This window comes from Pseudophryne corroboree, chromosome 2 (genome assembly GCF_028390025.1).
Source record: "Pseudophryne corroboree isolate aPseCor3 chromosome 2, aPseCor3.hap2, whole genome shotgun sequence".
Classification (NCBI taxonomy): domain Eukaryota; kingdom Metazoa; phylum Chordata; class Amphibia; order Anura; family Myobatrachidae; genus Pseudophryne; species Pseudophryne corroboree.
Window position 1 is genome coordinate 394,021,645 of NC_086445.1, and position 26,771 is coordinate 394,048,415.

The 26,771-nt window shown below is 45.7% G+C and overlaps 1 protein-coding gene across 5 annotated transcripts in view; it reads right to left on the bottom strand.

Moving 5' to 3' along the window:
- The window catches only part of TMEM131 (transmembrane protein 131), a 554,400-nt gene that overhangs the window by 373,557 nt on the left and 154,072 nt on the right, over nt 1–26,771 (bottom strand). For all 5 annotated transcript variants that reach the window (XM_063953320.1, XM_063953322.1, XM_063953321.1 and 2 more), the window contains exon 3: nt 6,495–6,535. In XM_063953320.1, the coding sequence (XP_063809390.1) occupies nt 6,495–6,535 (41 nt within the window). The remainder of the gene's footprint in view (nt 1–6,494; nt 6,536–26,771) is intronic.

Sequence of the window (26,771 nt, forward strand, 5' to 3'; positions counted from 1 at the left end):
ATGACCACTTTCCACGCGAGATACTTTAGCTCCACGGTTTTAAGTGGCTCAAACAATGCGACTTTAGGAAATCCAACACCACGTTGAGATCCAAAAAGTGCCACAGGAGGCACAAAAGGAGGCTGAATATGTAGTACTCCTTTAACCAAAGTCTGAACTTCAGGCAGTGAAGCCAGTTCTTTCTGGAAGAAAATCGACAGAGCCGAAATCTGGACCTTGATGTACCCCAATTTGAGGCCCAAACGTCACCCCTGCTTGCAGGAATCGACATAGTTGAAATTCCTCCGTCGGGGCCTTCATGGCCTCCCAACAAGCAACAAATTTTCGCCAAACGCGGCGATAATGTCTTGCGTGACATCCTTCCTGGCTATGATCAGGGTAGGGATGACTTCATTCGGAATACCCTTTTCCTTTAGGATCCGGTGTTCTACCGCCATGCCGTCAAACGCAGCAGCGGTAAGTCTTGGAACAGACAGGGTCCCTGCTGCAGCAGGTCTTGTCTGAGCGGCAGAGGCCAAGGGTCCTCTGCCAGCATCTCTTGAAGTTCCGGGTACCAAGCTCTTCATGGCCAATCCGGAACCCCGAGTATGGTTTTCACTCCTCGCCTTCTTATTATTCTCAGTACCTTGGGTATGAGAGGTAGAGGAGGAGACACATAAACCGACCCACGGTGTCACTAGAGCGTCCCCAGCGATCGCCTGAGGGTCCCTTGACCTGGCGCAATATCTTTTCAACTTCTTGTTAAGGCGGGACGCCATCATGTCCACCCGTGGTCATTCCCAACGGTTTACCCGCATTTGGAAAACTTCTGGATGAAGTCCCCATTCTCCTGGGTGTAGGTCGCCCATCGGAGAATCCTTGTGGCTTCTGCCATCGCCATCCTGCTTCTTGTGCCGCCCTGTCTGTTTACATGGGCGACCGCCGTGATGTCGTCTGATTGGATCAGTACCGGCTGGTTCTGAAGCAGGGGCCTTGCTTGGCTTAGGGCATTGTAAATGGCCCTTAGCTGCAGAATATTTATGTGAAGCGAAATCTCCTTGGAAATTTCTTCCCTGTGTGACTGCACCCCAGCCCCGAAGGCTGGCATCCGTGGTCACCAGGACCCAGTCCTGTATTCCGAATCTGCGGCCCACTAGTAGATGAGCCCTCTGCAGCCACCACAGCAGCGACACCCTGTTTCTTGCTGACAGGGTTATCCGCTGTTGTATCTGTACATGGGACCCGGACCATTAGTCCCACTGGAACGTCCTTGCGTGGAGTCTTCCGAATGGAATTATGCTTCGTACGAAGCTACCATTTTTCCCAGGACTCGTGTGCATTGATGTACCGACACCTGTCCTGGTTTTAGGATGTCTCTGACTAGAGATGACAACTCCTCTGCTTTTTCCACTGGAAGAAACACTCTTTTCTGGTCTGCGTTCAGAAACATTCCCAGGAACAGAAGACGTGTCGTCGGGACCAGCTGTGACTTTGGAATATTGAGAATCCAGTCGTGCTGTTGTAGCACTTCCCGAGAGAGTGCTACCCCCACTACCAACTGTTCTTTGGACCTCGCCTTTATCAGGAGATCGTCCAAGTACGGGATAATAAAAACTTCCTTCTTGCGAAGGAGTATCATCACTTCGGCCATTACCTAGGTAAAGACCTTCGGTGCCGTGGACAACTCCAACGGCCGCGTCTGAAACCGATAGTGACAGTCCTGTACCACATATCTGAGGTACTCCTGGTGAGGGGGGTAAATGGGGACATGCAGGTACGCATCCTTGATGTCCAGGGAGACCCTGTAATCCCCCTCGTCCAGGCTCGTAATAACCGCACTGAGCGATTCCATCTTGAACTTGAATCTTCTGATATAAAAGTTCAAGTATTTTAATTTCAAGATGGGTCTCACCGAACCGTTGCGGTACCACAACCACTGTGGAATAGTAACCCCTTCCTTGCTGAAGGAGGGGCACCTTGACAATCACTTGTTGTGATTATAGTGTTGAATATCCACCAACACCGTCTCCCTGGCAGAGGGAGGTGCCGGTAAGGCAGATTTTAGGAAACGGCGGGGGGGAAGAACGTCTCGAACTCCAGCCTGTACCCCTGAGATACTACTTGAAGGACCCAGGGATCCATGTGAGAGAGCCCACTGTCCGCTGAAATATCTGAGACGGGCCCCCACCGTACCCGGGTCCACCTGAGCAGCCCCAGCACCATGCTGTGGACCTACCGGACGCACGGAGGACTTCTGCTCTTGGGAACTAGCTGTGTGTTGCAGCTTTTTCCTCTACCTTTGCCTCTCGGCAGAAAGGATGAGCCTCTAGCCCTCTTGCTTTTCTGGGGCCGAAAGGACTGTACTTGATGATACGGTGCTTTCTTTTGTTGTGGGGTAGCCTGTGGCAAAAAAATTAATTTCCCAGCAGTAGCTGTGGAAACGAGGTCTGAAAAACTATCCCCAAACAGTTTTACCCCCTTATAGGGCAACTTCCATGTGCCGATTCGAGTCGGCATCGCCTGACCATTGCCAAGTCCATAACCCCCGTCTGGTGGCAATGGACCTAGCGCTTATTTTTGATGCCAGCCGGCAAATATCCCTCTGTGCATCACGCATGTATAAGACCACGTCTTTTATATGCTCTATTTTCAGCAAAATATTGTCCCTATCCATAGTTATTTTCCGACAGGGAATCTGACCACGCAGCGGGAGCACTGCACATCCATGCCGAAGCAACGGCTGGTCGCAATATAATGCCCTAGTGTGTGACCATATCTTATAGGGTAACCTCCTGCTTTCTATCAGCAGTTTCCTTCAGGGCGGCCGTACCCGGAGACGGTAGTGCCACCTTTTCTGATAAGCGTGTAAGCGCTGTATCTACCCTATGGGGTGTTTCCCCGCGTGACCTATCCTCTGGCGGGAAAGGGTACGCTGCCAATAACCGTTGTAGAAATTATCAATTTCTTACCGGGGGAAGACCACTCTTCCTCACACACCTCATTTAATTTCTCAGATGCAGGAAAAACTACTAATAGTTTTCTCTCACCAAACACAATACCCTTTTATGTGGTACCTGGGGTATAATCATAAATGTGTAATACATTTTTCATTGTCTCAATCCTGTAACGGGTGGACCTATTTGGAGGGTACACCAGTCTCATCGATGTCGACACTGGAGTCAGTATCCGTGTCGACATCTGTGTCTGTTATCTGAGGTAGCGGGCGATTTTAGAGCCCCCCATGACATTTGAGACGCTGGAACAGGCACAAGCTGAGTAGCCGGCTGTTCCGTGTTGTCGACCTTTTATGTAAGGAGTTGACACTTTCACGTAATCCTTCCATAAGTTCAACCACACCGGTGTCGACCCCGCAGGGGGTGACAACATATTTACAGGCATTCGCTCCGCCTCCACCTCATTATCCTCCACATACCTGTCGACACAGCCGTACCGACACACAGCACACACACAGGGAATGCTCTGATAGAGGACAGGACCCCACAAAGCCCTTTGGGGAGACAGAGGGAGAGTATGCCAGCACACACCAGGGCGCTATATATCACAGGGATAGCACCTATAAAAAAGTGTTTTCCCTTATAGCTGCATATATATTGTATACTGCGCCTAAATTGTGCCCCCCCCCCCTCTCTTTTTAACCCTTTCTGTAGTGTATTAACTGCAGGGGAGAGCCAGGGAGCTTCAATCTAACGGAGCGGTGAGGGAAAAATGGCGCCAGTGTGCTGAAGGAGATAGCTCCGCCCCTTTTTCGCGGATTTTTATGGAATCTGGCAGGGGTTAATATACATCCATATAGCCCTGGGGGTTATATGTGATGTATTTTTGCCAGCCAAGGTGTTTATATTGCTGCTCAGGGCTCCCCCCCCCCAGCGCCCTGCACCCTCAGTGACCGGAGTGTGTGGTGTGCATGAGGAGCAATGGCGCACAGCTGCAGTGCTGTGCACTACCTTGGTGAAGACTGATGTCTTCTGCCGCCGATTTTCCGGACCTCTTCTTGCTTCTGGCTCTGTAAGGGGGCCGGCGGCGCGGCTCTGGGACCGGACTCCGAGGCTGGGCCTGTGTTCGGTCCCTCTGGAGCTAATGGTGTCCAGTAGCCTAAGAAGCCCAAGCTGGCTGCAAGCAGGCAGGTTCGCTTCTTCTCCCCTTAGTCCCTCGATGCAGTGAGCCTGTTGCCAGCAGGTCTCACTGAAAATAAAAAACCTAAAACTAACTTTTTCTAAGAAGCTCAGGAGAGCCTCCTAGATTGCACCCTGCTCGGTCGGGCACAAAAATCTAACTGAGGCTTGGAGGAGGGTCATAGGGGGAGGAGCCAGTGCACACCAGGTAGTCCTAAAGCTTTCTTTAGATGTGCCCAGTCTCCTGCGGAGCCGCTAATCCCCATAGTCCTTACGGAGTTCCCAGCATCCACTAGGACGTCAGAGAAATATATATACATACACACACACACATATATATATATATATATATATATATATATATATATATCTAAAGTAAACAAAGGATTTCCTGAAAGACAGCATGTGTGCAGAAAGAATCCAGTGGCTAACCACTATAATTGCATCATCAAACTGGACGTTGCTTGCATATGAACTGACCAATAACACATCATGAATGAGACCTCCCTCCTCTGGACCAATAATAGAAGACTCAGCCCCAGACACGTACCTCCCCCAATACACAGTATATAGGTATTACCCCTCACCCAGGAAGCTCTGTTAGTTGTTGTTGGTGCAGATTCAAAGATGGAGAGGACTGTGCATTGAAGGACAGGGTGAAGTATGCTGGCTGTAACTGATCCTTATGTAACTATCTGCGTCTTATGTAATTGTAACTCTGTAACTATATGTTATAACTGAATTATATACTGTACATGTGTTATATTGTATGCATACCCTTTTAATATCAAATATATATATCTGAGCGTTGGACCTCAGCCTACAATGTGTGCGATTGCTTGCTTTCTCTTAAGGGATGTAGTGTTTGCGACGTACAACGCACTTTTATCGTATATGGTAATAGGATGCGTCTTGCGTCCGCAGCATATATTAACGCTGGCACTTTAAATATTTATTAGAAATAATTTGAACTTTACACACAAAACTTGGTACATTTCAGTGTACTGTGGTTTCCTATGGGAAGTACTTCTGAATTTGGCCGATGGTGTATTTGAGCCTATTTGTGATTTCACCTGTGTTTTGAAGTTCGATTCGCTGCAACACTCCCTTAAGTCTACTAAAGGCAAACTAAAGTCTAAACACACCTGAGAATGCGAACTCAGCCAAACACAATTCTTAGTAAATGTAGCCCCAGGAGATCAAAAGCAAAAAAATGTATTCTGTATTCAATGGCAATTATAATTGTAACTACTAAAGCTCCAGCAATATTGCCTGCAATGTGGTCTCAAGTCTCAAGCAACAGTAATGAATACAGATGTTTTGCGCTGAAATAAAAACACTGGAACTGACACTATAAACTACAGTTTCTAATATCACCATACCACTGTAATGCCAGTGGCCTTAAGAGGAACTCAATAATGAGGAGTCAGTGTATTTGCTGTGAAAAGTAAACTGTGTTTATGGGGTATAATCAATAAGTGTCGGAAAGACGGCAGCTTCCAACAGATTTAGGACGGTAGGGATTCCCACCTATTCATTAGGGGCTGTTTTTTTATCAACAAGTCGGCAATTCACGATTTGTCTGAAAACAGGTGGATCGTTGGACTAGTTGCCTATCCGCGTGCTTCTGTCGGAAACGGGGCCAAACCCGACAGGTCTTGGCCCCGATTACGACCATCTCAATAAGACTTTAAAAAAAGTCGGATTGATATTAGGGAGCTGAGAGGAGGAGACGGGGGCGAGCAGCAGGGAAACGGGGAGGGCAGCGGCTACAGCACAGCATAGCAGGAGGATGGGGCACTGCCGCAGCTCACGGCAGCGTCCACCCAGCTCCAGCAAGTGAGGTCCCACTTACTGAAGCCGGTTGGATGCTGCCATGAGGTCTGGCGGCGGTGCCCCAACCTCCTGCTATGCTGTGCTGTAGCCGCTGCTCTCTCCTGTCTCCTCCTCTCAGTTCTCTCATCTCAATCCGACTTTTTTTAAAGTCGGATTGAGATGGTCAGGAACGGACAAATCCTTTCGGATTTGGCTATTCATTGAATAGCCCTCGTCGGATCCATTCTGACAAATGAATGTCGGAATGAATCCGACTTTAATTGAATATACCCCTATGATGATAAACTAGAAAAAATAAATGTATCTTAAGGGATTAGAAGAGGGTATAATATGCTCCATTAATGATTCTATTGCAATGAATGGGTTATGCTTCTCGTACCACAAAGGAAGCTGCACAGGTGCCTTGAGCTATCAAATCAATAGTTTTACAGCAGCGTGATACAGCCACTGGGCTCTGTTCTCTATAGCATGGTGTATTTGTTTCTATTCAGAACAATTCCAGGAATTCCAAAAGGGAGGGACAGATACAGAGAGCAAACAACTCACCTTTTCTGCTGATATGAACTGAGGCCAATTGTTGTCTCAGTCTGCAAATAAACATAAGCGGCAGTTAGACTTCCAGTGTTAAAGTTATACACCATTTTAATAATTAATTGCTTTTAACAAATCATTTATTATGGGAAAATGCCAAGCAAACTGAACATTTTCTGAATATGTGTTGTATTTATCAAACATATAAGCATTTATTTCAGGGTCAGAAGTTTGTGACAAAAATTCAGTGAGACAAAATCATTACATTAAATTAACAGTAAGCTATTGTACTATTCTTTCTAACAGGTTTGTAGATGTTTTACTATAGGGTATAAAACTTTGTTTTTCTTAGCAGTGAATATTGCATTTCAGCCTTTTTAACGGAGCATGTGCATTTTCATTGCTGTAAACAGGACTCCATTCACTCCAATTAATACAGACCATGGCTGCATATGGTTAATTCATAATTATAATACATTTTATTTATATAGCGATTTTCTTGACAAGATTCGGTCACCTTACAGACATCAAAAACATGGTACATAATACAAAGGGTGTAGAATTACTTCAAGTAGAAAACCACACAGAAATGATTAAACATTAAAACTTAGAGAGCACAACACACAATGCAGAACTGCGCAGACATTTTGGGTAATAACTTCCACAGGTTTTATATTCCACCCACAAAAAGTACCAAGCAGTCATCGTGGGCAAACTACGTAGGATTACCCTGCATGGGAGTAGGCCACACCTAAAGGAGATGCCACAAAATGGGTGATTGCAGCGTCCTAGCACTAGTAGTGTTCCAAAATAACCATGAGGTTCATATATTTTTCATCGCATCAACAACTGTACCAAGTGAGGTAGCCATGTTAGGCGCACTAAGAAGGATCGACTGTGGGAAATAAGACATACAAGGACCCGAGGTGAAGTTCATACTGCCCACGGAAGAACTACCTGAAGCAGTAATTTAAAGGCACACTGTGTAGGTTGCTGCGGGCAGGGTGCACAACTAGTGGAGGTACAGCATACCGTGGGAACGGAAGTACAAGGTAAAAACCATTGAACAGCAAATTCAGCAGACAACATGCCGCCATCACATACAGTGGGAGGAGGATCATGGTTAACAAAAAATCATGGTAAATACAGTGAACAGGACCACGGAAGGTGAGGGCAAAATGGACTGGGCAGGCAGAAAGTACACAACACACAGAGTCCACTAGTGCCAGGTGAGGTACAGGGAGTCAGCGTTGAGGGTCTGATAAGATTCTGAAGTGTTTTCCATTCTTTCGGGAAGCTCATTTAACTTAGAATTGCACACAGGTTTTCTGAACATGAATCAAAAACTAATTGCAGTCTCTCAAAATTCTACACACAATACCCCATATTGACAACGTAAAAAAGTTTTTGAGATCTTTGCAAATTTGTTAAAAACAAATCTGAGAAATCACATGTACATAAGTATTCAAAGATTTTACTATGAAGCTCAAAATTGAGCTCCGGTGCATCCTGTTTCCAACTCCTTGAGATGTTCATACAGCTTAATTGAAGTTCACCTGTGGTAAATGCAGTTGATTGGACATGATTTGGAAAGACACACACCTATCCATATAAGGTCCCACACTTGACAGTGCATGACTTGAGCACAAACCAAGCATGAAGTCAAGGGAATTGTCTGTAGACCTCAAACACAGGAATGTCTCGAGGCACAGATAATATCTGCTGCTTTGAAGGTCCCAATGAGCACAGTGACCTCCATCATCCATAAAGAAGGAAGAAGTTCGGAACCACCAGGACTCTTCCTAGAGCTTGCCTGCTGTTTAAACTGAGCGATTGTGGGAGAAGGGCCCTAGTCAGGGAGGTGACCAAGAACCCGATGGCCACTCGGTCAGAGCTACAGCATTCCTCTGAGGAGAGAGGAGAACCTTCCAGAAGGACAACCATTTCTGTAGCAATCCACCAATCAGGCCTGTATGGTAGAGTGGCCAGACGGAAGCTACTCCTTAATAAAAAAAAGCACATGGCAGCCCTCCTGGAGTTTGTCAAAATACACCCGAAGGACTCTCAGACCATGAGAAACAAAATTCTCTGGTCTGATGAGACAAAGATTAAACTCTTTGGCGTGAATGCCAGGCGTCATGTATGGAGGAAAAAAGGCATCGCTCATCACTAGGCCAATACCATCCCTACAGTGAAGCATGGTGGTGGCAGCATCATGCTATGGGGATGTTTTTCAGCGGAGACTAGTCAGGATAGAGGGAGAGATGAATGCAGCAATGTACAGAGACATACTGGATAAAAACCTGCTCCAGAGCGCTCTTGACTTCAGACTGGGGCGACGGTACATCTTTCAGCAGGACAATGACCCTAAGCACACAGCCAAGATATACCAAAGGAGTGGCTTCAGGACAACTCTGAATGTACTTGAGTGGCTCAGCCAGAGCAGACTTGAATCTGATTGAACATCTCTGGAGCCTCCATCCAACCTGATGGAGCTTGAGAGGTACTGCAAAGAGGAATGGGCGAAACTGCCCAATGATAGGTGTGCCAAGCTTATGGCAGCATATTCAAAAACACTTGAGGCTGTATTTGCTGCCAAAGGTGCATCAACAAAGTATTAAGCAAAGGCTGTGAATACTTATGTACATGTGATTTCTTAGTTTTGTTATTTTTAATAAATTTGCAAAAATCTCAAAAAAAAAAAAATTTAAGTTGCCATTATGGGGTATTGTGTGTAGAATTATATAATTATATATATATATATATATATATATATATATATAGCAAATTTACTAAGGTGGGAGTTTTTTAGAACTGGTGATGTTACCCATAGCAACCAATCAGATTCTACATAACATTTGTCTAGCTGCTTCTAGAAGGTAATAGGTACAATCTGATTGGTTGCTATGGGCAACATCACCAGTTCTAAAAATCTCCCACCTTGGTAAATTTACCCCCAGGTGTTTATTAGCAGATCTACACTAAGAAGGTTTACAATCAACAGTTCTAAACAGAGTCAAAAGGTCGACACATAAAAAAGGTAGGCAATTTTTTTTATTTATTTGGGGGTGGGGGTGGGGGGTTGACACTTTCTGCCACAAACAAGCCCCAGTAGTGTACTGCGTCGCCTCGCCTGGCTCTCCATGCTCCGGGCAAGGTGACTTGCTGCGCTCGGCAAAGGTTACTATTCCCAATTGTAGTCCACATGGATGGTAAAGTACGAAATAGTTGGAAAAAAAATACAAAACTTGTGTCTACCATGCGTGTCAACCATTGTCATGTCGAACTTTTGACCCTGTCGACCTAATACACGTCTACTATTAGTGGTAGACCTGCTGACTGTTGACCTTTTTAGTGGAGATCTATAGTCCGGATGCCATATATACCACCCAGCAGAACGCATTAAGAGTTCAACAGAATGCATATGTACAATTACTGCACTATCCTGCCTGAGGTCTGGGTTGTATTGTAAGAGAACAGAGTTCTGCTTTAAGTCAATCGATCTACGTGAGTGAATGATATACTGCAGCAAATCTGGCATCAAAATTGCTGGCTGAGATACCAAACTACTAGCAGTGTGTATTAAACCCAAACATCTATATTCTGGTGTGTTATCACCAATGTATAACCAGCACGATAAAAGTCTGGTGACACTAAGCTGGTTATAATGGGGCTGCATTTCTTAGGAAGTTCAGGCCCATAGAAAAGATGTGGGTCCACTACCTCTAGGAATAACTAGCCCCATGCCAAGTGAACTAGGGCTTTTTATACACTCCCAGACGGTGGGTGTAGAATAATAAAATGGTTAATATTAGTCAAAATTCCAAACAAAATCAGTCATGCCCAAATTTAAATGGACATTAATGACCTGTTGGGACCTGCAGTACACCTGTATAACAATAAATAGAAACACTGCTCAGATACAAAGTAAATATTTTAAAAATGTATTGGAAAATAAAGACTCAGACTTCCCTCGTTTAAACATATGACATTTACATTAATCCACCAATAATGTCCCTCTTTAGTCTAATGGTGTGTACACACGGTGAGATATTTTCTTTAGATTTTGACTATATAGTCAAAATCGCAAGAAAAGTTAGTGCAAATCGCAAGGTGTTATGCCGCTTGCGATCCTGATTCGATCCTGATGCGCACTCCCGCGGGGTCGGCATCGCAGGAAAATATAGACTGTGTGGGCAAGTCAGTCCTTGCTAGATCGGTGTACTATCTAGTTCATCTCACATGTCAATTACATCTCACATAAGCCAAAATCTCACATAAGCCAAAATCGTAAGCACACATAGGGGTATATGCAATTCACGGCGAATCGCGGCAATTTTTCGCCGTTTTTTAATTCGACTCAATTCGCCAGGTGAATTCCGGCAGGTGGCTGCCGGAATTCACCATATTCAATGAAAAACGGGTTCGCCAGAATCGCGGACGAAAATCGGCCGATTTGGCGGATTTTGCCGCGATTTTAAAAAACGGGAAAAAACGGGGAAAAACCGAGAAAAAAAAATGGCGTGGGGTCCCCCCTCCAAAGCATAACCAGCCTCGGGCTCTTCGAGCTGGTCCTGGTTCTAAAAATGCAGGGGAAAAATTGGGCAGGGATCCCCCGTATTTTTAAAACCAGCACCGGGCTCTGCGCCTGGTGCTGGTGCCAAAAATACGGGGGACAAAAAGAGTAGGGGTCCCCCGTATTTTTAACACCAGCATCGGGCTCCACTAGCTGGACAGATAATGCCACAGTCGGGGGTCACTTTTATGCCGTGCCCTGCGGCCGTGGCATTAAATATCCAACTAGTCACCCCTGGCCGGGGTACCCTGGGGGAGTGGGGACCCCTACAATCAAGGGGTCCCCCCCCCCCAGCCACCCAAGGGCCAGGGGTGAAGCCCGAGGCTGCCCCCCCCCCCATCCAATGGGCTGCGGATGGGGGGGCTGATAGCCTTTTGTGATAATAAAAAGATATTGTTTTTTCCAGTAGTACTACAAGTCCCAGCAAGCCTCCCCCGCAAGCTGGTACTTGGAGAACCACAAGTACCAGCATGCGGGAGAAAAACGGGCCCGCTGGTACCTGTAGTACTACTGGAAAAAAAATACCCAAATAAAAACAGTACACACACACCTTGATAGTAAAACTTTATTACACACTACCGACACACACATAATTACCTATGTTGACACGCCGACTGCCACGGTCTTCGACGATCCGAAGTACCTGTGAAAAAATTATACTCACCTTCCAGCGTCCAGAGGTAAATCCAGGTCCAGAGATAATCCACGTACTTGGCAAAAAAAAAAAACGAACACCGATCCACCGGACTAAGAAAGGGGTCCCATGCTTTCACATCAGACCCCTTTCTCCCGAATGCCGGGACATCACGTGACTCCTGTCACTGAAGTCCCTTCAGCCAATCAGGAAGCGCTACTTCCGTGGCGCTCACCTGATTGGCTGTGCGCTGTCTGTGCTGTGAAAGCGCATCGCAAAGCCGCTCCATTACTTTCAATGGTGGGAACTTTGCGGGTAGCGGGGGGGTTAACCCGCGGTCAGCGGCTGACCGGCGGGTGACCTCACCGCTAGCCGCTAAGTTCCCACCATTGAATATAATGGACGGAGCTGTGCGATGCGCTGTCTGAGTTCAGACAGCGCACAGCCAATCAGGTGAGCGCAACGAAGTTGCGCTTCCTGATTGGCTTTAGAGACCTTTATGTGACAGCTGTCACTGACAGGTCTCATTCGTGGAAAGGGGTCTCATGTGTCAGCATGGGACTCCTTTCAGTCCGGCATGGAGCGGGTGTTCGCTTTGTTTTTTTGCCAAGTACGTGGATGTATCTCTGGACCATGGCTGAGGTGAGTATATTGAACTTTTCTTTTCAGGTATCCGTGGATTCTACATGGAGAAGAGGACCGATGTCGGCGTGTGAACATAGGTAAGTATGTGTGTGTCGACGTATGAAATAAAGTTTTACTGTCGACGGTGTGTGTGTCCTGTTTTTATTTGGGTATTTTTTCCCCAGTAGTACTACAGGTACCAGCGGGCCCGTTTTTCTCCCGCATGCTGGTACTTGTGGTTCTCCAAGTACCAGCTTGCGGGGGAGGCTTGCTGGGACATGTAGTACTGCTGGAAAAAACAATATTCTTTTTATTATCACAAAAGGCTATCAGCCCCCCCATCCGCAGCCCATTGGATGGGGGGGGGGACAGCCTCGGGCTTCACCCCTGGCCCTTGGGTGGCTGGGGGGGGCCTTGATTGAAGGGGTCCCCACTCCCCCAGGGTACCCCGGCCAGGGGTGACTAGTTGGATATTTAATGCCACGGCCGCAGGGCACGGCATAAAAGTGACCCCCGGCTGTGGCATTATCTGTCCAGCTAGTGGAGCCCGATGCTGGTGTTAAAAATACGGGGGACCCCTGCTCGTTTTGTCCCCCGTATTTTTGGCACCAGCACCAGGCGCAGAGCCCGGTGCTGGTTTTAAAAATACGGGGGATCCCCTGTCAATTTTTTCCCCGCATTTTTAGAACCAGGACCAGCTCGAAGAGCCCGAGGCTGGTTATGCTTTGGAGGGGGGACCCCACGCCATTTTTTTTAAGGATTTCCGTCCCAGCAATAAAAAATAAAAAAAATAAAAAAATATTTAAAAAAAAATATAAATAATATTTGTGCCTCCCCAAAAAAAAAAAAAAAGTACCTAATCCCTTCTAATATAAATAGATATGCTATTCCTAAAAAAAAAAACACCAAAAAAAACATGTTTAAAATTTTTTTTATTGTTTTCACCCTCCAAAGTGTGGCGGATTGAAAAAGACGAATTTGCTGTCTAAAAGCACTGCTGTCGAATTTCCAAACTTGAATTGAATATGCTTTGGTCGAATTGCAGCACTTGTATCATTGCAGAAAAGTCGAATTTGCAAAAATTCGAATTTCAAAAAGTCGAATTTTGAAAGTCCGTTTTTTGGTCGGAAAGCACTGAATTGCATAGGCGAATTTTTTTTTTGGTCGAAAATGACCCGAAATTCGACAATTTCGGGAATTCGACCGCAATTGCATATACCCCATAGTCCATAGCTCAAGAAAAGTTAGTCAAAATCGGTGGTGCTGGGCTCCGGGGAGTTCAGGGGAAATCGCAAAGTGAAAATCGGGCATAGCAAGGATCTCACCGTGTGTACACACCTTAAGTAGAACGTCTTGGCAAAAAAAAAACATCAACTTGTCCCTACAGGATCTCGCTGCAATTGACAGGCTCAGAACTAGTCATCCCCACAGAAATAAATGGGCACACTCTGACTGATCACAGTGCAAAACAGCCAGAGGGCACTACTGCCGCCCACAATCACCTCTAAATTTGACGACTTGCGTTACTGCCAAGTGAACATATGAATGCTTTCGCATACATGACATGCTAATGTGAGAGCAGTAAGAAATTCAGCGCATGCACAAGGGAGAGTTGTGATGTTACAATGTTTTGGGATTATCCATTGATGAACAGACTGGTTCAGCAAACCACATCTGATAGCGCTAGAGCAATTAACACCACACACATTTGATAATTTAACAGTTCAGCAAAAAGATTGTATTGCAAGACCAAGTACACACACAAGGTTTTATGTGAGGATAAATTTCAGACTGTGACGTGGGGATAAATTTCAGACTGTGACGTGGCTTAGGAGGGTGCATATGAGGATGCACATGACTGTTATAAAGTAATAGAGATTAAATGCATTAACAACGTGTTTTAGAGACTCTTAAATACATCTAAAATCAGATTGGGTACTTAACTAAAAAGCTTCTGTAAAGAAGAAGCTGGGCTAGTCTTTGAAATAACCCTTTTTAGTTCTAAACAAGTAGAACAGTACAAGGTTGCAAATACTGAATTTTAAGGTTGAGTTTCCTGTTTGTTATCTGCAGCTACCCATAACAAAACTTCAAATACCTTTTCTCGTAACAAAATGTTCTTTTCTGGTACAAGGCAGGATTCAAGTTGCAAAGTGTCAAAGAAATAATTACTGCTAGCTATGACCTCGTCCAATTAGAAAGTAAGCTCTTTCATATCAGGACAGTCTGTCTTTTTGTCTATACCTTGTACAGTATGTTCCAGTTTTATGGATCTCCTACTGTTGCCCCACTGTCTGGTGCTGCAGGCTCATGGGCACCTCACATATCTACAATAATTGGAATGTTACCATCATCCAATTAAAAAGGCACCCTGATTAACCCAGACATAGAAAATAAGATTTTTTAGTGGTCACAAACAGGATTTGAAGTACATCACATGGGTGCAATAAGTTCATTACTAACAAACAAACTCACACAAGACATCAATACATATTGTTTTATTTGAGTAAACAAGAGTTTGACATTAGAAACGTGAAAAAGTTGAGGACACTGGATGCCCCGAATGCCTGGGAGAAAGCCCAATGTCTCAATTGTACATCCTGAATAAAATTCACACTGCTGTGCTTCACCATAAAATACATAGAATGTCCAGGGGCACGGTTCTGTTCTTCATAATGCAAATGTTCTAGTTCTATTGTTCCTCCTCTATGGATGTTATTTCTGAGCAGTTCAGTTGTAATCTTGATGAGCTGGTGGGGGTTGGGAGTATAGGTGTAGCAGGGCAATGCTCTCCCCCATTACATGTACTGAACCCTATATGTTTCAGCAGTTTCCACACCTGCTCAGGTGGGTTTTTCTTTCTTTAAATTTTATTTTTATTTATTTTAAACTGCTGGAAGAGTTGTTAAAATACCTTAACCTGTGAGCACCTTATTCATCTGAATATCTTCTACTCAACACTGTAAAGGTGAGTACACACTGATAAATATATGTGCAGATCAATAGATCTACAGAGATATCTATAAGCGGATTGCGCAGTGTGTTGTGCATACACAATCTGCCTGATCCGCCTATAGTTATATCAGCAGGTCCACAAACACAAACTGGGCCGGCAGTAACATGCCCCTGCCCAGTTGAGACGTCATTCACCACCAGCTGGTGCAGGAGGTATACGGGCGGACAGTTGACTGCCTGTACACATAGAACGACACACCAATATATACATAGATCTATTGGTCATTGTGTGTGGTGCAAGGCCCACGTAATATGTCTGTGAACGAAGGCCATGTCTGTTCACAGGCATATGGTAAACACTGGCTGACGGGGCAGCGATATAGCAGCCGGTGTGTACGCACCTTAAGACATCACAACACCTGCTGGATTGGAAGATTACAGGAGCGCATTTGAGAAGTTAGGTGCAACCACCCTAAAACTAGAGATGAGCAGGATCGGTTCCCTGAGAACCGAACCCTACCGGTCTTAACTACCCGAGCCCAGCTCGGGTTTTTCCGCCAGACTCAGGAACCAGAACGAGGCAAAACATCATCCCCCCGCTGTCGGACTCTCTCGGGTTTTGGATTCCATATAAGGAGCCGCGCGTCTACACCATTTTCACTCCGGCATTGGAGAGTGCAGAGAGAGGACATGTCTCCGTCCTTAGTGTCTGTGCGGGAGGGAAAGTGGGGCGGCGATTCCAGTGCTGCTCAGTCCAGTGTAGTGTCTTATGCTGCATCAGTCCAGTCACAGTGGTGGTGTCCTCTGCTGCCATATGTCCAGTGCCGGTGTATAAGTCCAGTCCAGTACAGTGGTGATGTCCCTGTGCTGCCGTACAAGTCCAGTGCAGTGGGGCAGCGCCGTATTAGTCCAGGAGCAGCGCCGTATATTATTATCCAAATTATTTTTACAGGGTTTGCCCTGTGTGGTGTAGAGGTACGCTCGCCTGTGCTGCATATTATTATAATAGCTCCAAATAAAAAGGTTATTATCCAAATAAATTTTACAGGCTTTGCCGTGTGTGTGTGTGTGTGTGTGGTTTAGGGGTACGCTCTCTTGTGCCACCAATATTGTGCGTGTATTACATCTGGGAAAATTCCCATGTTGTTTGTGCCGCACATTTGTGTCGCTTAGCTTAGTCATACAGCAACCTCGGTGCACCTCTTTTTCTTCTTTGCATCATGTGCTGTTTGGGGCCTATTTTGTAAATCTACCATTCTGTCTGACACTGCAGTGCCACTCCTAGATGAGCCAGGTGTTTGTGCAGCACACTTGTGTCGCTTAGCTTAGTCATACAGCAACCTTGGTGCAACTTTTTGGCCTAAAAGTAATAATTGTGAGGTATGAGGTGTTCAGAATAGACTGGAAATGAGTGGAAGTTAATTTTATTGAGGTTAATAATATACCGCAAGATCAAAATTACCCCCAAATTCTGTAATTTTAGCTGTTTTTATGTTTGTTTGTTTTTTAAATCATCCAGATCCAAAACCAAAACACGAAAGGGTGGTTTTTTTTGCAAAAGCAATCCAGATACAAAACACAAGCGGGGATCCATAACCAAAACACGAAAAGTGCCGCCACGCATATTTGCCTAAAACTAAACTGTTATTGGTGAACAATAATACATTTTGTAACAATGAATTAAAAGCATTCACATATCAAACGGTTATTTGCACCCCAGGGCAACACACCAAGAACTGAGCATCTGCAATTTCACAAAACAAAATTTATTTGATTGACAGTACTAAGCAAGGTTATAGTAAGGTGGGCTACAAGTTGTCCATTACAAATAACGTGGTAAGTTTTCTTGTAATAGAATACCAAAAGGGGAAAGAAAAAAAAACCACAAGGCTATTCATAATATTTATACTGACTTATGTTTCTGTAAATAACTACTGTTTGGAAGATTTTGCTACGAATGCTGTTACCACCCATGCTGTCAGCCAATGCACTGGAATACTACCATTGCCTGCACATTGATCCTGCAACCAGGGAGAATGCAAATGCATCTCAGTCAAAACCACGCACACTTTGTTAGTGTGAGACACACGGAGGGGAACTGCACCATCACAGTGCACTGGCTATAAATGCAACTTGCTAAATAGGAACAGAGATTTTAAAGAAAAATAGGAAAAAAAAAATACTAAAAGAACAAAAAATAAGATTTTAAACCTACCGGTAAATCTTTTTCTCCTAGCCCGTAGAGGATGCTGGGGACTCCGTAAGGACCATGGGGTATAGACGGCCTTCGCAGGAGACATGGGCACTATAAAGAACTTTAGATGGGTGTGCACTGGCTCCTCCCTCTATGCCCCTCCTCCAGACCTCAGTTAGAGAAACTGTGCCCAGAGGAGACGGACAGTACGAGGAAAGGATTTTTGTTAAATCTAAGGGCAAGATTCATACCAGCCCACACCATCCACACCGTATAACATGGAATATACGCAACCAGTTAACAGTATGAACAAAACAGCATCAGCCAACGACTGATCATAACTGTAACATAACCCTTATGTAAGCAATAACTATATACTTGCCTTGCAGAAACATGTCCGCACTGTGACGGGTGCCCAGCATCCTCTACGAACTAGGAGAAAAAAGATTTACCGTTAGGTTTAAAATCTTATTTTCTCCTTCGTCCTAGAGGATGCTGGGGACTCCGTAAGTACCATGGGGATTATACCAAAGCTCCAGACCGGGCAGGAGAGTGTGGATGACTCTGCAGCACCGATTGAGCAAACATGAGGTCCTCCTCAGCCAAGGTATCAAACTTGTAGAATTTAGCAAAAGTGTTTGAACCCGAACAAGTCGCCGCTCGGCAAAGCTGTAATGCCGAGACGCCTCGGGCAGCCGCCCAAGAAGAGCCCACCTTCCTAGTGGAATGGGCCTTTACCGAATTTGGTAACGGCAATCCAGCCGTAGAATGAGCTTGCTGAATCGTGTTACAGATCCAACGAGCAATAGTCTGCTTAGAAGCAGGAGCGCCAACCTTGTTGGCTGCATACAGGACAAACAGTGCCTCTGTTTTCCTAACTCGAGCCGTCCTGGCTACATATATTTTCAAAGCCCTGACTACATCAAGGGACTTAGAATCCTCCAAGTCCTTCGTAGCCACAGGTACCACAATAGGTTGGTTCATATGAAACCACTTTAGGCAAAAATTGAGTCCTTAATTCTGCCCTATCCACATGGAAAATCAGATAGGGGCTTTTGTGAGACAAAGCCGCCAATTCAGACACCTGCCTTGCAGATGCCAAGGCCAACAACATGACCACCTTCCAAGTGAGAAATTTCAATTCAACCGTTTGAAGAGGTTCAAACCAGTGAGATTTTAGGAACTGTAACACCATGTTAAGGTCCCATGGTGACACTGGAGGCACAAAAGGAGGCTGTATGTGCAGCACTCCCTTAACAAAAGTCTGGACTTCTGGGAGAGAAGCCAATTCCTTCTCAAAGAAAATTGATAGGGCCGAAACCTGTACCTTCATGGAGCCTAATTTTAGGCCCATATCCACTCCTGAATACCAAAATATAAGAGCTAGGCTAAATTGTGTGTGTCAGTTATCCAGTTTCCACAGAACTTTTACCATTAATTTAATTTTAATTCCTCTTAAAACGAACTGCTGCTCTCAAATACTTGGGGTGTTGATTCCCAATATTTTTAATAGAGACTAAACAAAGAAAATTTATTGAAAGCGCTGTCCAGTTTTAAGGAATCTTTTATTTAAAATATTGAATCACCAAAACTATATGCATTCACAATTAAAAACCAATCCTATGGGTCTCTATATATAAGAGATCCAACTATAACCGATGGACATCACAGTATTCCAAAGCTATTTATGTCTTTGTAATACTTAGTTGCAACACAGCTGTGCACAGTGAATACAATTTTAAAAGTAACAGATGCACCTTATTATACAGCAACAATTATATCAATAGCTCATATGGGTAGTTATATAATTCTTCTCCCACAATGTGCATCAATAAACAATCAACAGCCTTTCGATGTAAAAGACAACCCCTCGGGGGTTATATATTTAGTAAAACACAGTCCCAGACATATCTAGAGAGATATATATTGATAGCTTAAATCCTCCCGCTGGGATAGTAGTAAAGAACAAGTTGTTAGCACTTTCACTGGAGATTAAGCCCTCTGCATTTATAAATGGAACAATAAACTCTGCCAGTAAATTAATCTCCTTCCCGGGAGTGCTCAAAACCGGATATTTGGGATAGTCTCTCACGGGCGTCCCCGTGTATAATTATAGCAGAATATATAATTCGGCTCCTTTAATATTAATTCACGTTCTCCCCAGTGTCAGTAATACTCATCATTTAGGCTGTATGATGATTATGATCAACTGTATCTCACCACTAGTATCCGCGGCTACGCCTCCTGCCAGGCGTTAAACTCTGTCCTGTATATCACTCTGCCGCTTCACTGCCGTTGATGATCAGGCGACCACCTCACGATACCCGGCAGAATAGTAACGGCTATTTCCTCAGAAGAAAGAGGAAACAGCCGCTGTTATTTGGCTGAGAAACGCGTCAAGAGTTACTCCTAAACAGCGTGGACAATAGTATCCAGAAACGGCACACAAGCACATAATACGGGTAACGTTCCTGATAATACAAGCGGACCCGCTACCGTTAGCCCAGCTGAGAGTGAAGCCGCCGGCCCTGAGGGCTAATTAAACCACCACAGCTAAACGCTGGTAATGTGATCGGAACAGCGGGAGGCGGACCAACAAGATCTCTAACGGCAGCAAGGTGCTGTAAAGAACGGAGGCTAACATCAGACGGGAGGCATAGCCGCCGTTACTATTCTGCCGGGTATCGTGAGGTGGTCGCCTGATCATCAACGGCAGTGAAGCGGCAGAGTGATATACAGGACAGAGTCCAACGCCTGGCAGGAGGCGTAGCCGCGGATACTAGTGGTGAGATACAGTTGATCATAATCATCATACAGCCTAAATGATGAGTATTACTGACACTGGGGAGAACGTGAATTAATATTAAAGGAGCCGAATTATATACTCTGCTATAATTATACACGGGGACGCCGTGAGAGACTATCCCAAATATCCGGTTTTGAGCACTCCCGGTAAGGAGATTAATTTATTGGCAGAGTTTATTGTTCCATTTATAAATGCAGAGGGCTTAATCTCCAGTGAAAGTGCTAACAACTTGTTCTTTACTACTATCCCAGCGGAAGGATTTAAGCTATCAATATATATCTCTCTAGATATGTCTGGGACTGTTTTATACTAAATATATAACCCCCGAGGGGTTGTCTTTTACATCGAAAGGCTGTTGATTGTTTATTGATGCACATTGGGGGAGAAGAATTATATAACTACCCATATGAGCTATTGATATAATTGTTGCTGTATAATAAGGTGCATCTGTTACTTTTAAAATTGTATTCACTGTGCACAGCTGTGTTGCAACTAAGTATTACAAAGACATAAATAGCTTTGTAATACTGTGATGTCCATCGGTTATAGTTTGATCTCTTATATATAGAGACCCATAGGATTGTTTTTTAATTGTGAATGCATATAGTTTTGGTGATTCCATAGCCACTCCTGTCTGTAGAAAGTGGAGAAAACAGCCCAGATGGAAAACTTCCGTAGGAGCATTCTTGGCTTTACACCAAGATACATACTTTCTCCAGATACGGTGATAATGTTTCGCCGTCACCTCCTTTCTAGCCTTCATCAGAGTAGGGATGACTTCTTCCGGAATGCCTTTCCCAGCTAAGATTCGACGTTCAACCGCCATGCCGTCAAACGTAACCGCGGTAAGTCTTGGAACACGCAGGGCCCCTGTTGCAACAGGTCCTCCCTGAGGGAAAAAGGCCACGGATCTTCCGTGAGCATTTCCTGAAGATCGGAATACCAGGCCCTTCAAGGCCAATCTGGAACAATGAGTATTGTCTGCACTCTTTTCCGTCTTATGATTTTAAATATCTTTGAGATGAGTGGAAGAGGAGGGAACACACAGACCGACTGAAACACCCATGGTGTCACCAGGGCGTCCACAGCTACTGCCTGAGGGTCCCTTGACCTGGCATAATACCTCCGAAGCTTCTTGTTGAGGCGTGACGCCATCATATCTATTTGAGGAAGTCCCCACTGACTTGTTATCTCTGCAAAAACTTCTTGATGAAGTCCCCACTCTCCTGGATGGAGATAGTGTCTGCTGAGGAAGTCTGCTTCCCAGTTGTCCACTCCCGGAAGACTGCTGCCAAAGCGCTTACGTGATTTTCCGCCCAGCGCAGAATCCTGGTGGCTTCCGCCATTGCCACTCTGCTCCTTGTTCCGCCTTGGCGGTTTACATGAGCCACAGCTGTGACGTTGTCTGATTGAATCAGAACCGGTAGGTCGCGAAGAAGATTCTCCGCTTGACGTAGGCCGTTGTAAATGGCCCTTAATTCCAGTACGTTGATGTGTGGACAAGCCTCCTGGCTTGAACATATCCCCTGAAAATGTCTTCCTTGTGTGACTGCTCCCCATCCTCGGAGGCTCGCGTCCGTGGTTACCAGAACCCAGTCTTGAATGCCGAACCAGCGACCCTCTAGAAGAAGGTGAGCACTCTGCAGCCACCATAGGAGAAACACCCTGGCCCTGGGGGACAGGCTTATCTTCTGATGAATTTGAAGATGGGACCCGGACCACTTGTCCAGAAGGTCCCACTGAAACATCTTCACATGAAACCTGCCGAAGGGGATGGCCTCGTAGGTCGCCACCATCTTTCCTAGTACTCGAGTGCATTGATGGACTGACACTCTGTTCGGTTTTAACAGGTCTCTGACCATGTTCTGGAGTTCCTGGGCTTTTTCCATTGGAGAAAAAACCTCTATTGTTCTGTGTCCAGAATCATGCCTAAGAACGATAGCAGAGTTGTTGGAACCAACTGTGACTTTGGTAGATTCAGAATCCAGCCATGTTGCTGCAGCACTCCCAAGGAGTGCGACACGCTTTTCAGCAACTGATCTCTCGATCTCGCCTTTATCAGGAGATCGTCCAAGAACGGGATAATTGTGACTCCCTGCCTGCGCAGGAGCACCATCATTTCCGCCATTACCTTGGTGAAAATCTTCGGGGCCGTGGAAAGCCCAAATGGCAACGTCTGAAACTGGTAATGACAGTCCTGTACAGCGAATCTCAGGTACGCCTGATGAGGTGGATATATGGGTACATGAAGGTATGCGTCCTTTATGTCCAGTGACACCATAAATTCACCCCCCCCCCCTCCAGGCTGGAGATAACTGCCCGGAGTGATTCCATCTTGAATTTGAACTTTTTCAAGTACAGGTTTAGGGACTTTAAATTTAGAATGGGTCTGACCGAGCCATCCGGTTTCGGGACCACAAATAGGGGTGAATAGAACCCTCTCCCCCGTTGAGCTAGGGGAACCTCGACAACCACTTGTTGTTGACACAGTTTTTGAATTGCAGCTAAAACTATCTCCCTCTCTGGGGGAGAAGCCGGTAGAGCCGAATTGAAAAACCAGCAAAGAGGCATGTCTTCGAAGTCTAGCTTGTAGACTTGGGATACAATTTCCATTGCCCAAGGATCCACGTCTGACTGAACCCAGACGTGGCTGAAGAGTAGAAGACGTGCCCCCACCGGCGCAGACTCCCTCAGTGGAGCCCCAGCGTCATGCGATGGATTTAGTAGAAGCTGGGGAGGACTTCTGCTCCTGGGAACTTGCCGTAGCAGACTGCTTTTTCCCTCTTCCCTTACCTCTGGCGAGGAAGGAAGAGCCCCGACCTTTTCTGGACTTATGTGACCGAAAGGACTGCATCTGATATTGCAGCGTTTTCTTTTGTTGTGGGGGAACATAAGGTAAAAAAGTAGATTTGCCCGCGGTAGCTGTGGAAACCAGGTCCGCGAGACCTTCCCCAAATAAATCCTCACCTTTGTAAGGCAAAACTTCCATATGCTTCTTTGAGTCGGCATCACCCGTCCATTGGCGGGTCCACAGGGCTCGCCTAGCAGAAATCGCCATGGAGTTGGCTCTCGAACCTAGTAGCCCAACGTCTCTCTGAGCGTCTCATATATAAGACTGCGTCTTTAATGTGACCTAAGGTCAATAATATGGTATCCCTATCCAGGGTATCAATGTCAGCTGACAAGGTATCCGTCCAAGCAGCAACAGCGCTACAAACCCAAGCCGACGCTATTGCCGGTCTGAGCAAGGCCCGCGTATGTGTATAAATAGATTTTAAGGTAGTTTCCTGCCTGCGATCAGCAGGATCCTTGAGGGCCGCCGTGTCTGGAGACGGCAGCGCCACCTTTTTGGACAAGCGCGTTAACGCCTTGTCCACCCTGGGTGAGGATTCCCACCGTAAACTGTCCTGTGCAGGGAAAGGATACACCATAAGAATTCTTTTGGGAATCTGCAGTTTCTTGTCTGGAGTTTCCCAAGCCTTTTCAAATAACTCGTTCAGCTCATGAGATGGGGGAAAAGTTACCTCAGGTTTCTTTTCCTTAAACATGTGTACCCTCTTATCAGGGACAGAGGGGTCATCAGTGATATGTAATACATCCTTTATTGCAATAATCATATAATGAATACTTTTGGCCACCCTTGGGTGCAACCTCGCATCATCGTAGTCGACACTGGAATCAGAATCCGTGTCGGTATCAGTGTCTGCTACTTGGGACAGGGGACGTTTCTGAGACCCTGAAGGGCCCTGTGATACAGCCAAAGCCATGGAGTGACTCCCTGTTCTATCCCTGGACTCTGCTTTGTCCAACCTCTGATGTAATAAAGACACATTTGCATTTAAAACATTCAGCATATCCATCCAATCATGTGTCGGTGTTGCCGACGGAGACACCACAATCTGCTCCACCTCCTCCTTAGATGAGCCTTCCGCTTCAGACATGCCGACACATGCGTACCGACACCCCACACACTCAGGGATATATCTATATGGAGACAGTTACCCAATAAGGCCCTTTGGAGACAGAGAGAGAGTATGCCAGCACACACTGAGCGCCAACTGACACTGGAAACCAAATTCCCAGACCAAACAGCGCTTTTATATAAATATATAAATATACACTCACTGCGCCAATAAAAAGTGCCCCCCTCTCTTTTGTCCTCTGTCACCGTGTTCAGCAGGGGAGAGTCCGGGGAGCCAGCTTCTCTGCAGTGTGCTGTGGAGAAAATGGCGCTGGTTAGTGCTGGAGGATCAAGCTCCGCCCCCTCAGCCGCGGGCTTCGGTCCCGCTTAAATTTACTATACTGGCGGGGGATTCTGTAATATAGTGCCTCCGCAACATATATATATATATATATATATACTATTAGCCAGTCCCAAGAGGTTTATAATTGCTGCCCAGGGCGCCCCCCCCTGCGCCATGCACCCTTCAGTGCCCGCTGTGTGTGTCTGTGTGGGAGCAATGGCGCGCAGCGTTACCTCAGAGAAGATCTGAAGTCTTCAGCCGCCTTTGAAGTCTTCTTTCTTCTTAATACTCACCTGGCTTCTATCTTCCGGCTCTGTGAGGACGGCGGCGCGGCTCCGGGACGAACGGCGAGGGTGAGACCTGTGTTCCGACCCTCTGGAGCTAATGGTGTCCAGTAGCCTAAGAAGCAGAGCCTATCATTTAAGTAGGTCTGCTTCTCTCTCCTCGGTCCCACAATGCAGGGAGCCTGTTGCCAGCAGTGCTCCCTGAAAATAAAAAACCTAACAAAACTATTTTTCAGAGAAACTCAGGAGAGCTCCCCTGTAGTGCATCCAGTCTCCACTGGGCGCAGGATCTAACTGAGGTCTGGAGGAGGGGCATAGAGGGAGGAGCCAGTGCACACCCATCTAAAGTTCTTTATAGTGCCCATGTCTCCTGCGGAGCCAGTCTATACCCCATGGTCCTTACGGAGTCCCCAGCATCTTCTAGGACGTACATTTAATGGGTCTACCCGTTGCAGCATTTGTGAGTGTGTCTGTGATTCAGTGCTGTATTTTATATAGACTTTAAACATACACTTAGTGGCTTTATTAGGTACAACTGTATATTACTGTAATTATCTAATCAGCCAATCACACGTCAGCAACTCTCTGCATAGAAACATGCTGACATTGGCAAGAGGTCATCAGCATTCAAACCAACAAACCAGAATTTCTGCTGTGATAAGCAGATGACAGTGTCAGAATTTGGTGTTAACAATATGTAAACATTCTGCCTTGTGCCAAAGATTCAGATTGGTTTTGTAAAGTGTGGTGAATGTTTTCTTGGTACACATTAGATCCCACAGCACCATTATTATTTTTTTAATGGACAGCCTACCAGAGTATTGTTGCGCATCCCTCTATGGTCACAGTATATCAATCTTTTCATGGCTACGCCAAACTGTGCAATGGATTATATTACAAACCACATCATCTCTAGCTGGTTCCATAAATAGGACAATGTTTTTAGTGCACTCCAATGGCCACCAGTTCTCATTCCTTCGCCTTGTATTGTGGTGGAACGGGAGATACAGCGCATGAATGTGCAGCTGACAAATCTGCAGCAAATTCATGATGCCATAACGTGACCATGTACACCATACATAAAAGAGGTCAGTCAGATATACTGTATAAAAGTATGGGTACTTGAAGGTTCTTTTAGTAGGATGTTGGGACTATTAAATGTTAATTAGCTATGTCCCCAGCAAGTTTACCACAGAGGTGCAGTACGAAGTGATGTCATCTGAACGGACTAGGCGTATACTACAACACGACTCCTAAAACTGGGTTATGGCATATAAGGCAAGAAACATTTATAGGTCTATTATCTCTGAGGAGAGTTCAATTAAAGAACTGAAACTGCAAAATTAAAACTGCTCTTGTCAATCGCTAGTGCCAGTGGCTGTCAAGGAATGGCTCTCTACTCCCCGTGCCTCCACGGTTGTTCAAGAAGGCCACTACCATTCGACTATCGGAAAAGATCTTTTGAAGCTGTGATAAGTACAAACAACTTTGGTTCTGAAGGCTAAGGGGTATATTCAATAAGAGTCGGAAACTGCCGTCTTGTCGGAAAGACAGCAGTTTCCGACTGATTTAGGTCGGTAGGGGTTACGACCTATTCAATAGGGGCTGTTTTTTCCCCCCAACAAGTCAGGAATTCCTGACCTGTCGGAAAACACGTGGATCGGCGGAACAGCCGCCGATCCGCATGCTTCTGTCAGAAACGGGGCCAAATCCGACAGGTTTTGGCCTCGTTCCCGACAATCCCAATCCGACTTAAAAAAAGGAGCGGGGCGAGGGAGGGAGAGAGAGTGTGCTTACCGGCAGAGGCAGCTGGAGCTGCGGTTGGTGGAAGACACTCTCCTCTCCGACGTGTATCCCTCCGGCCAGGATCCTCGCTCCCCGGCTGGCCGGCAGGTGGCTAGTCTCCCGGCAGCGCTCCCCGGCTGAGTGCGGTTTCCTCCACTAGCTTCCTTTGATCTCACAGACGGGGAGCTGC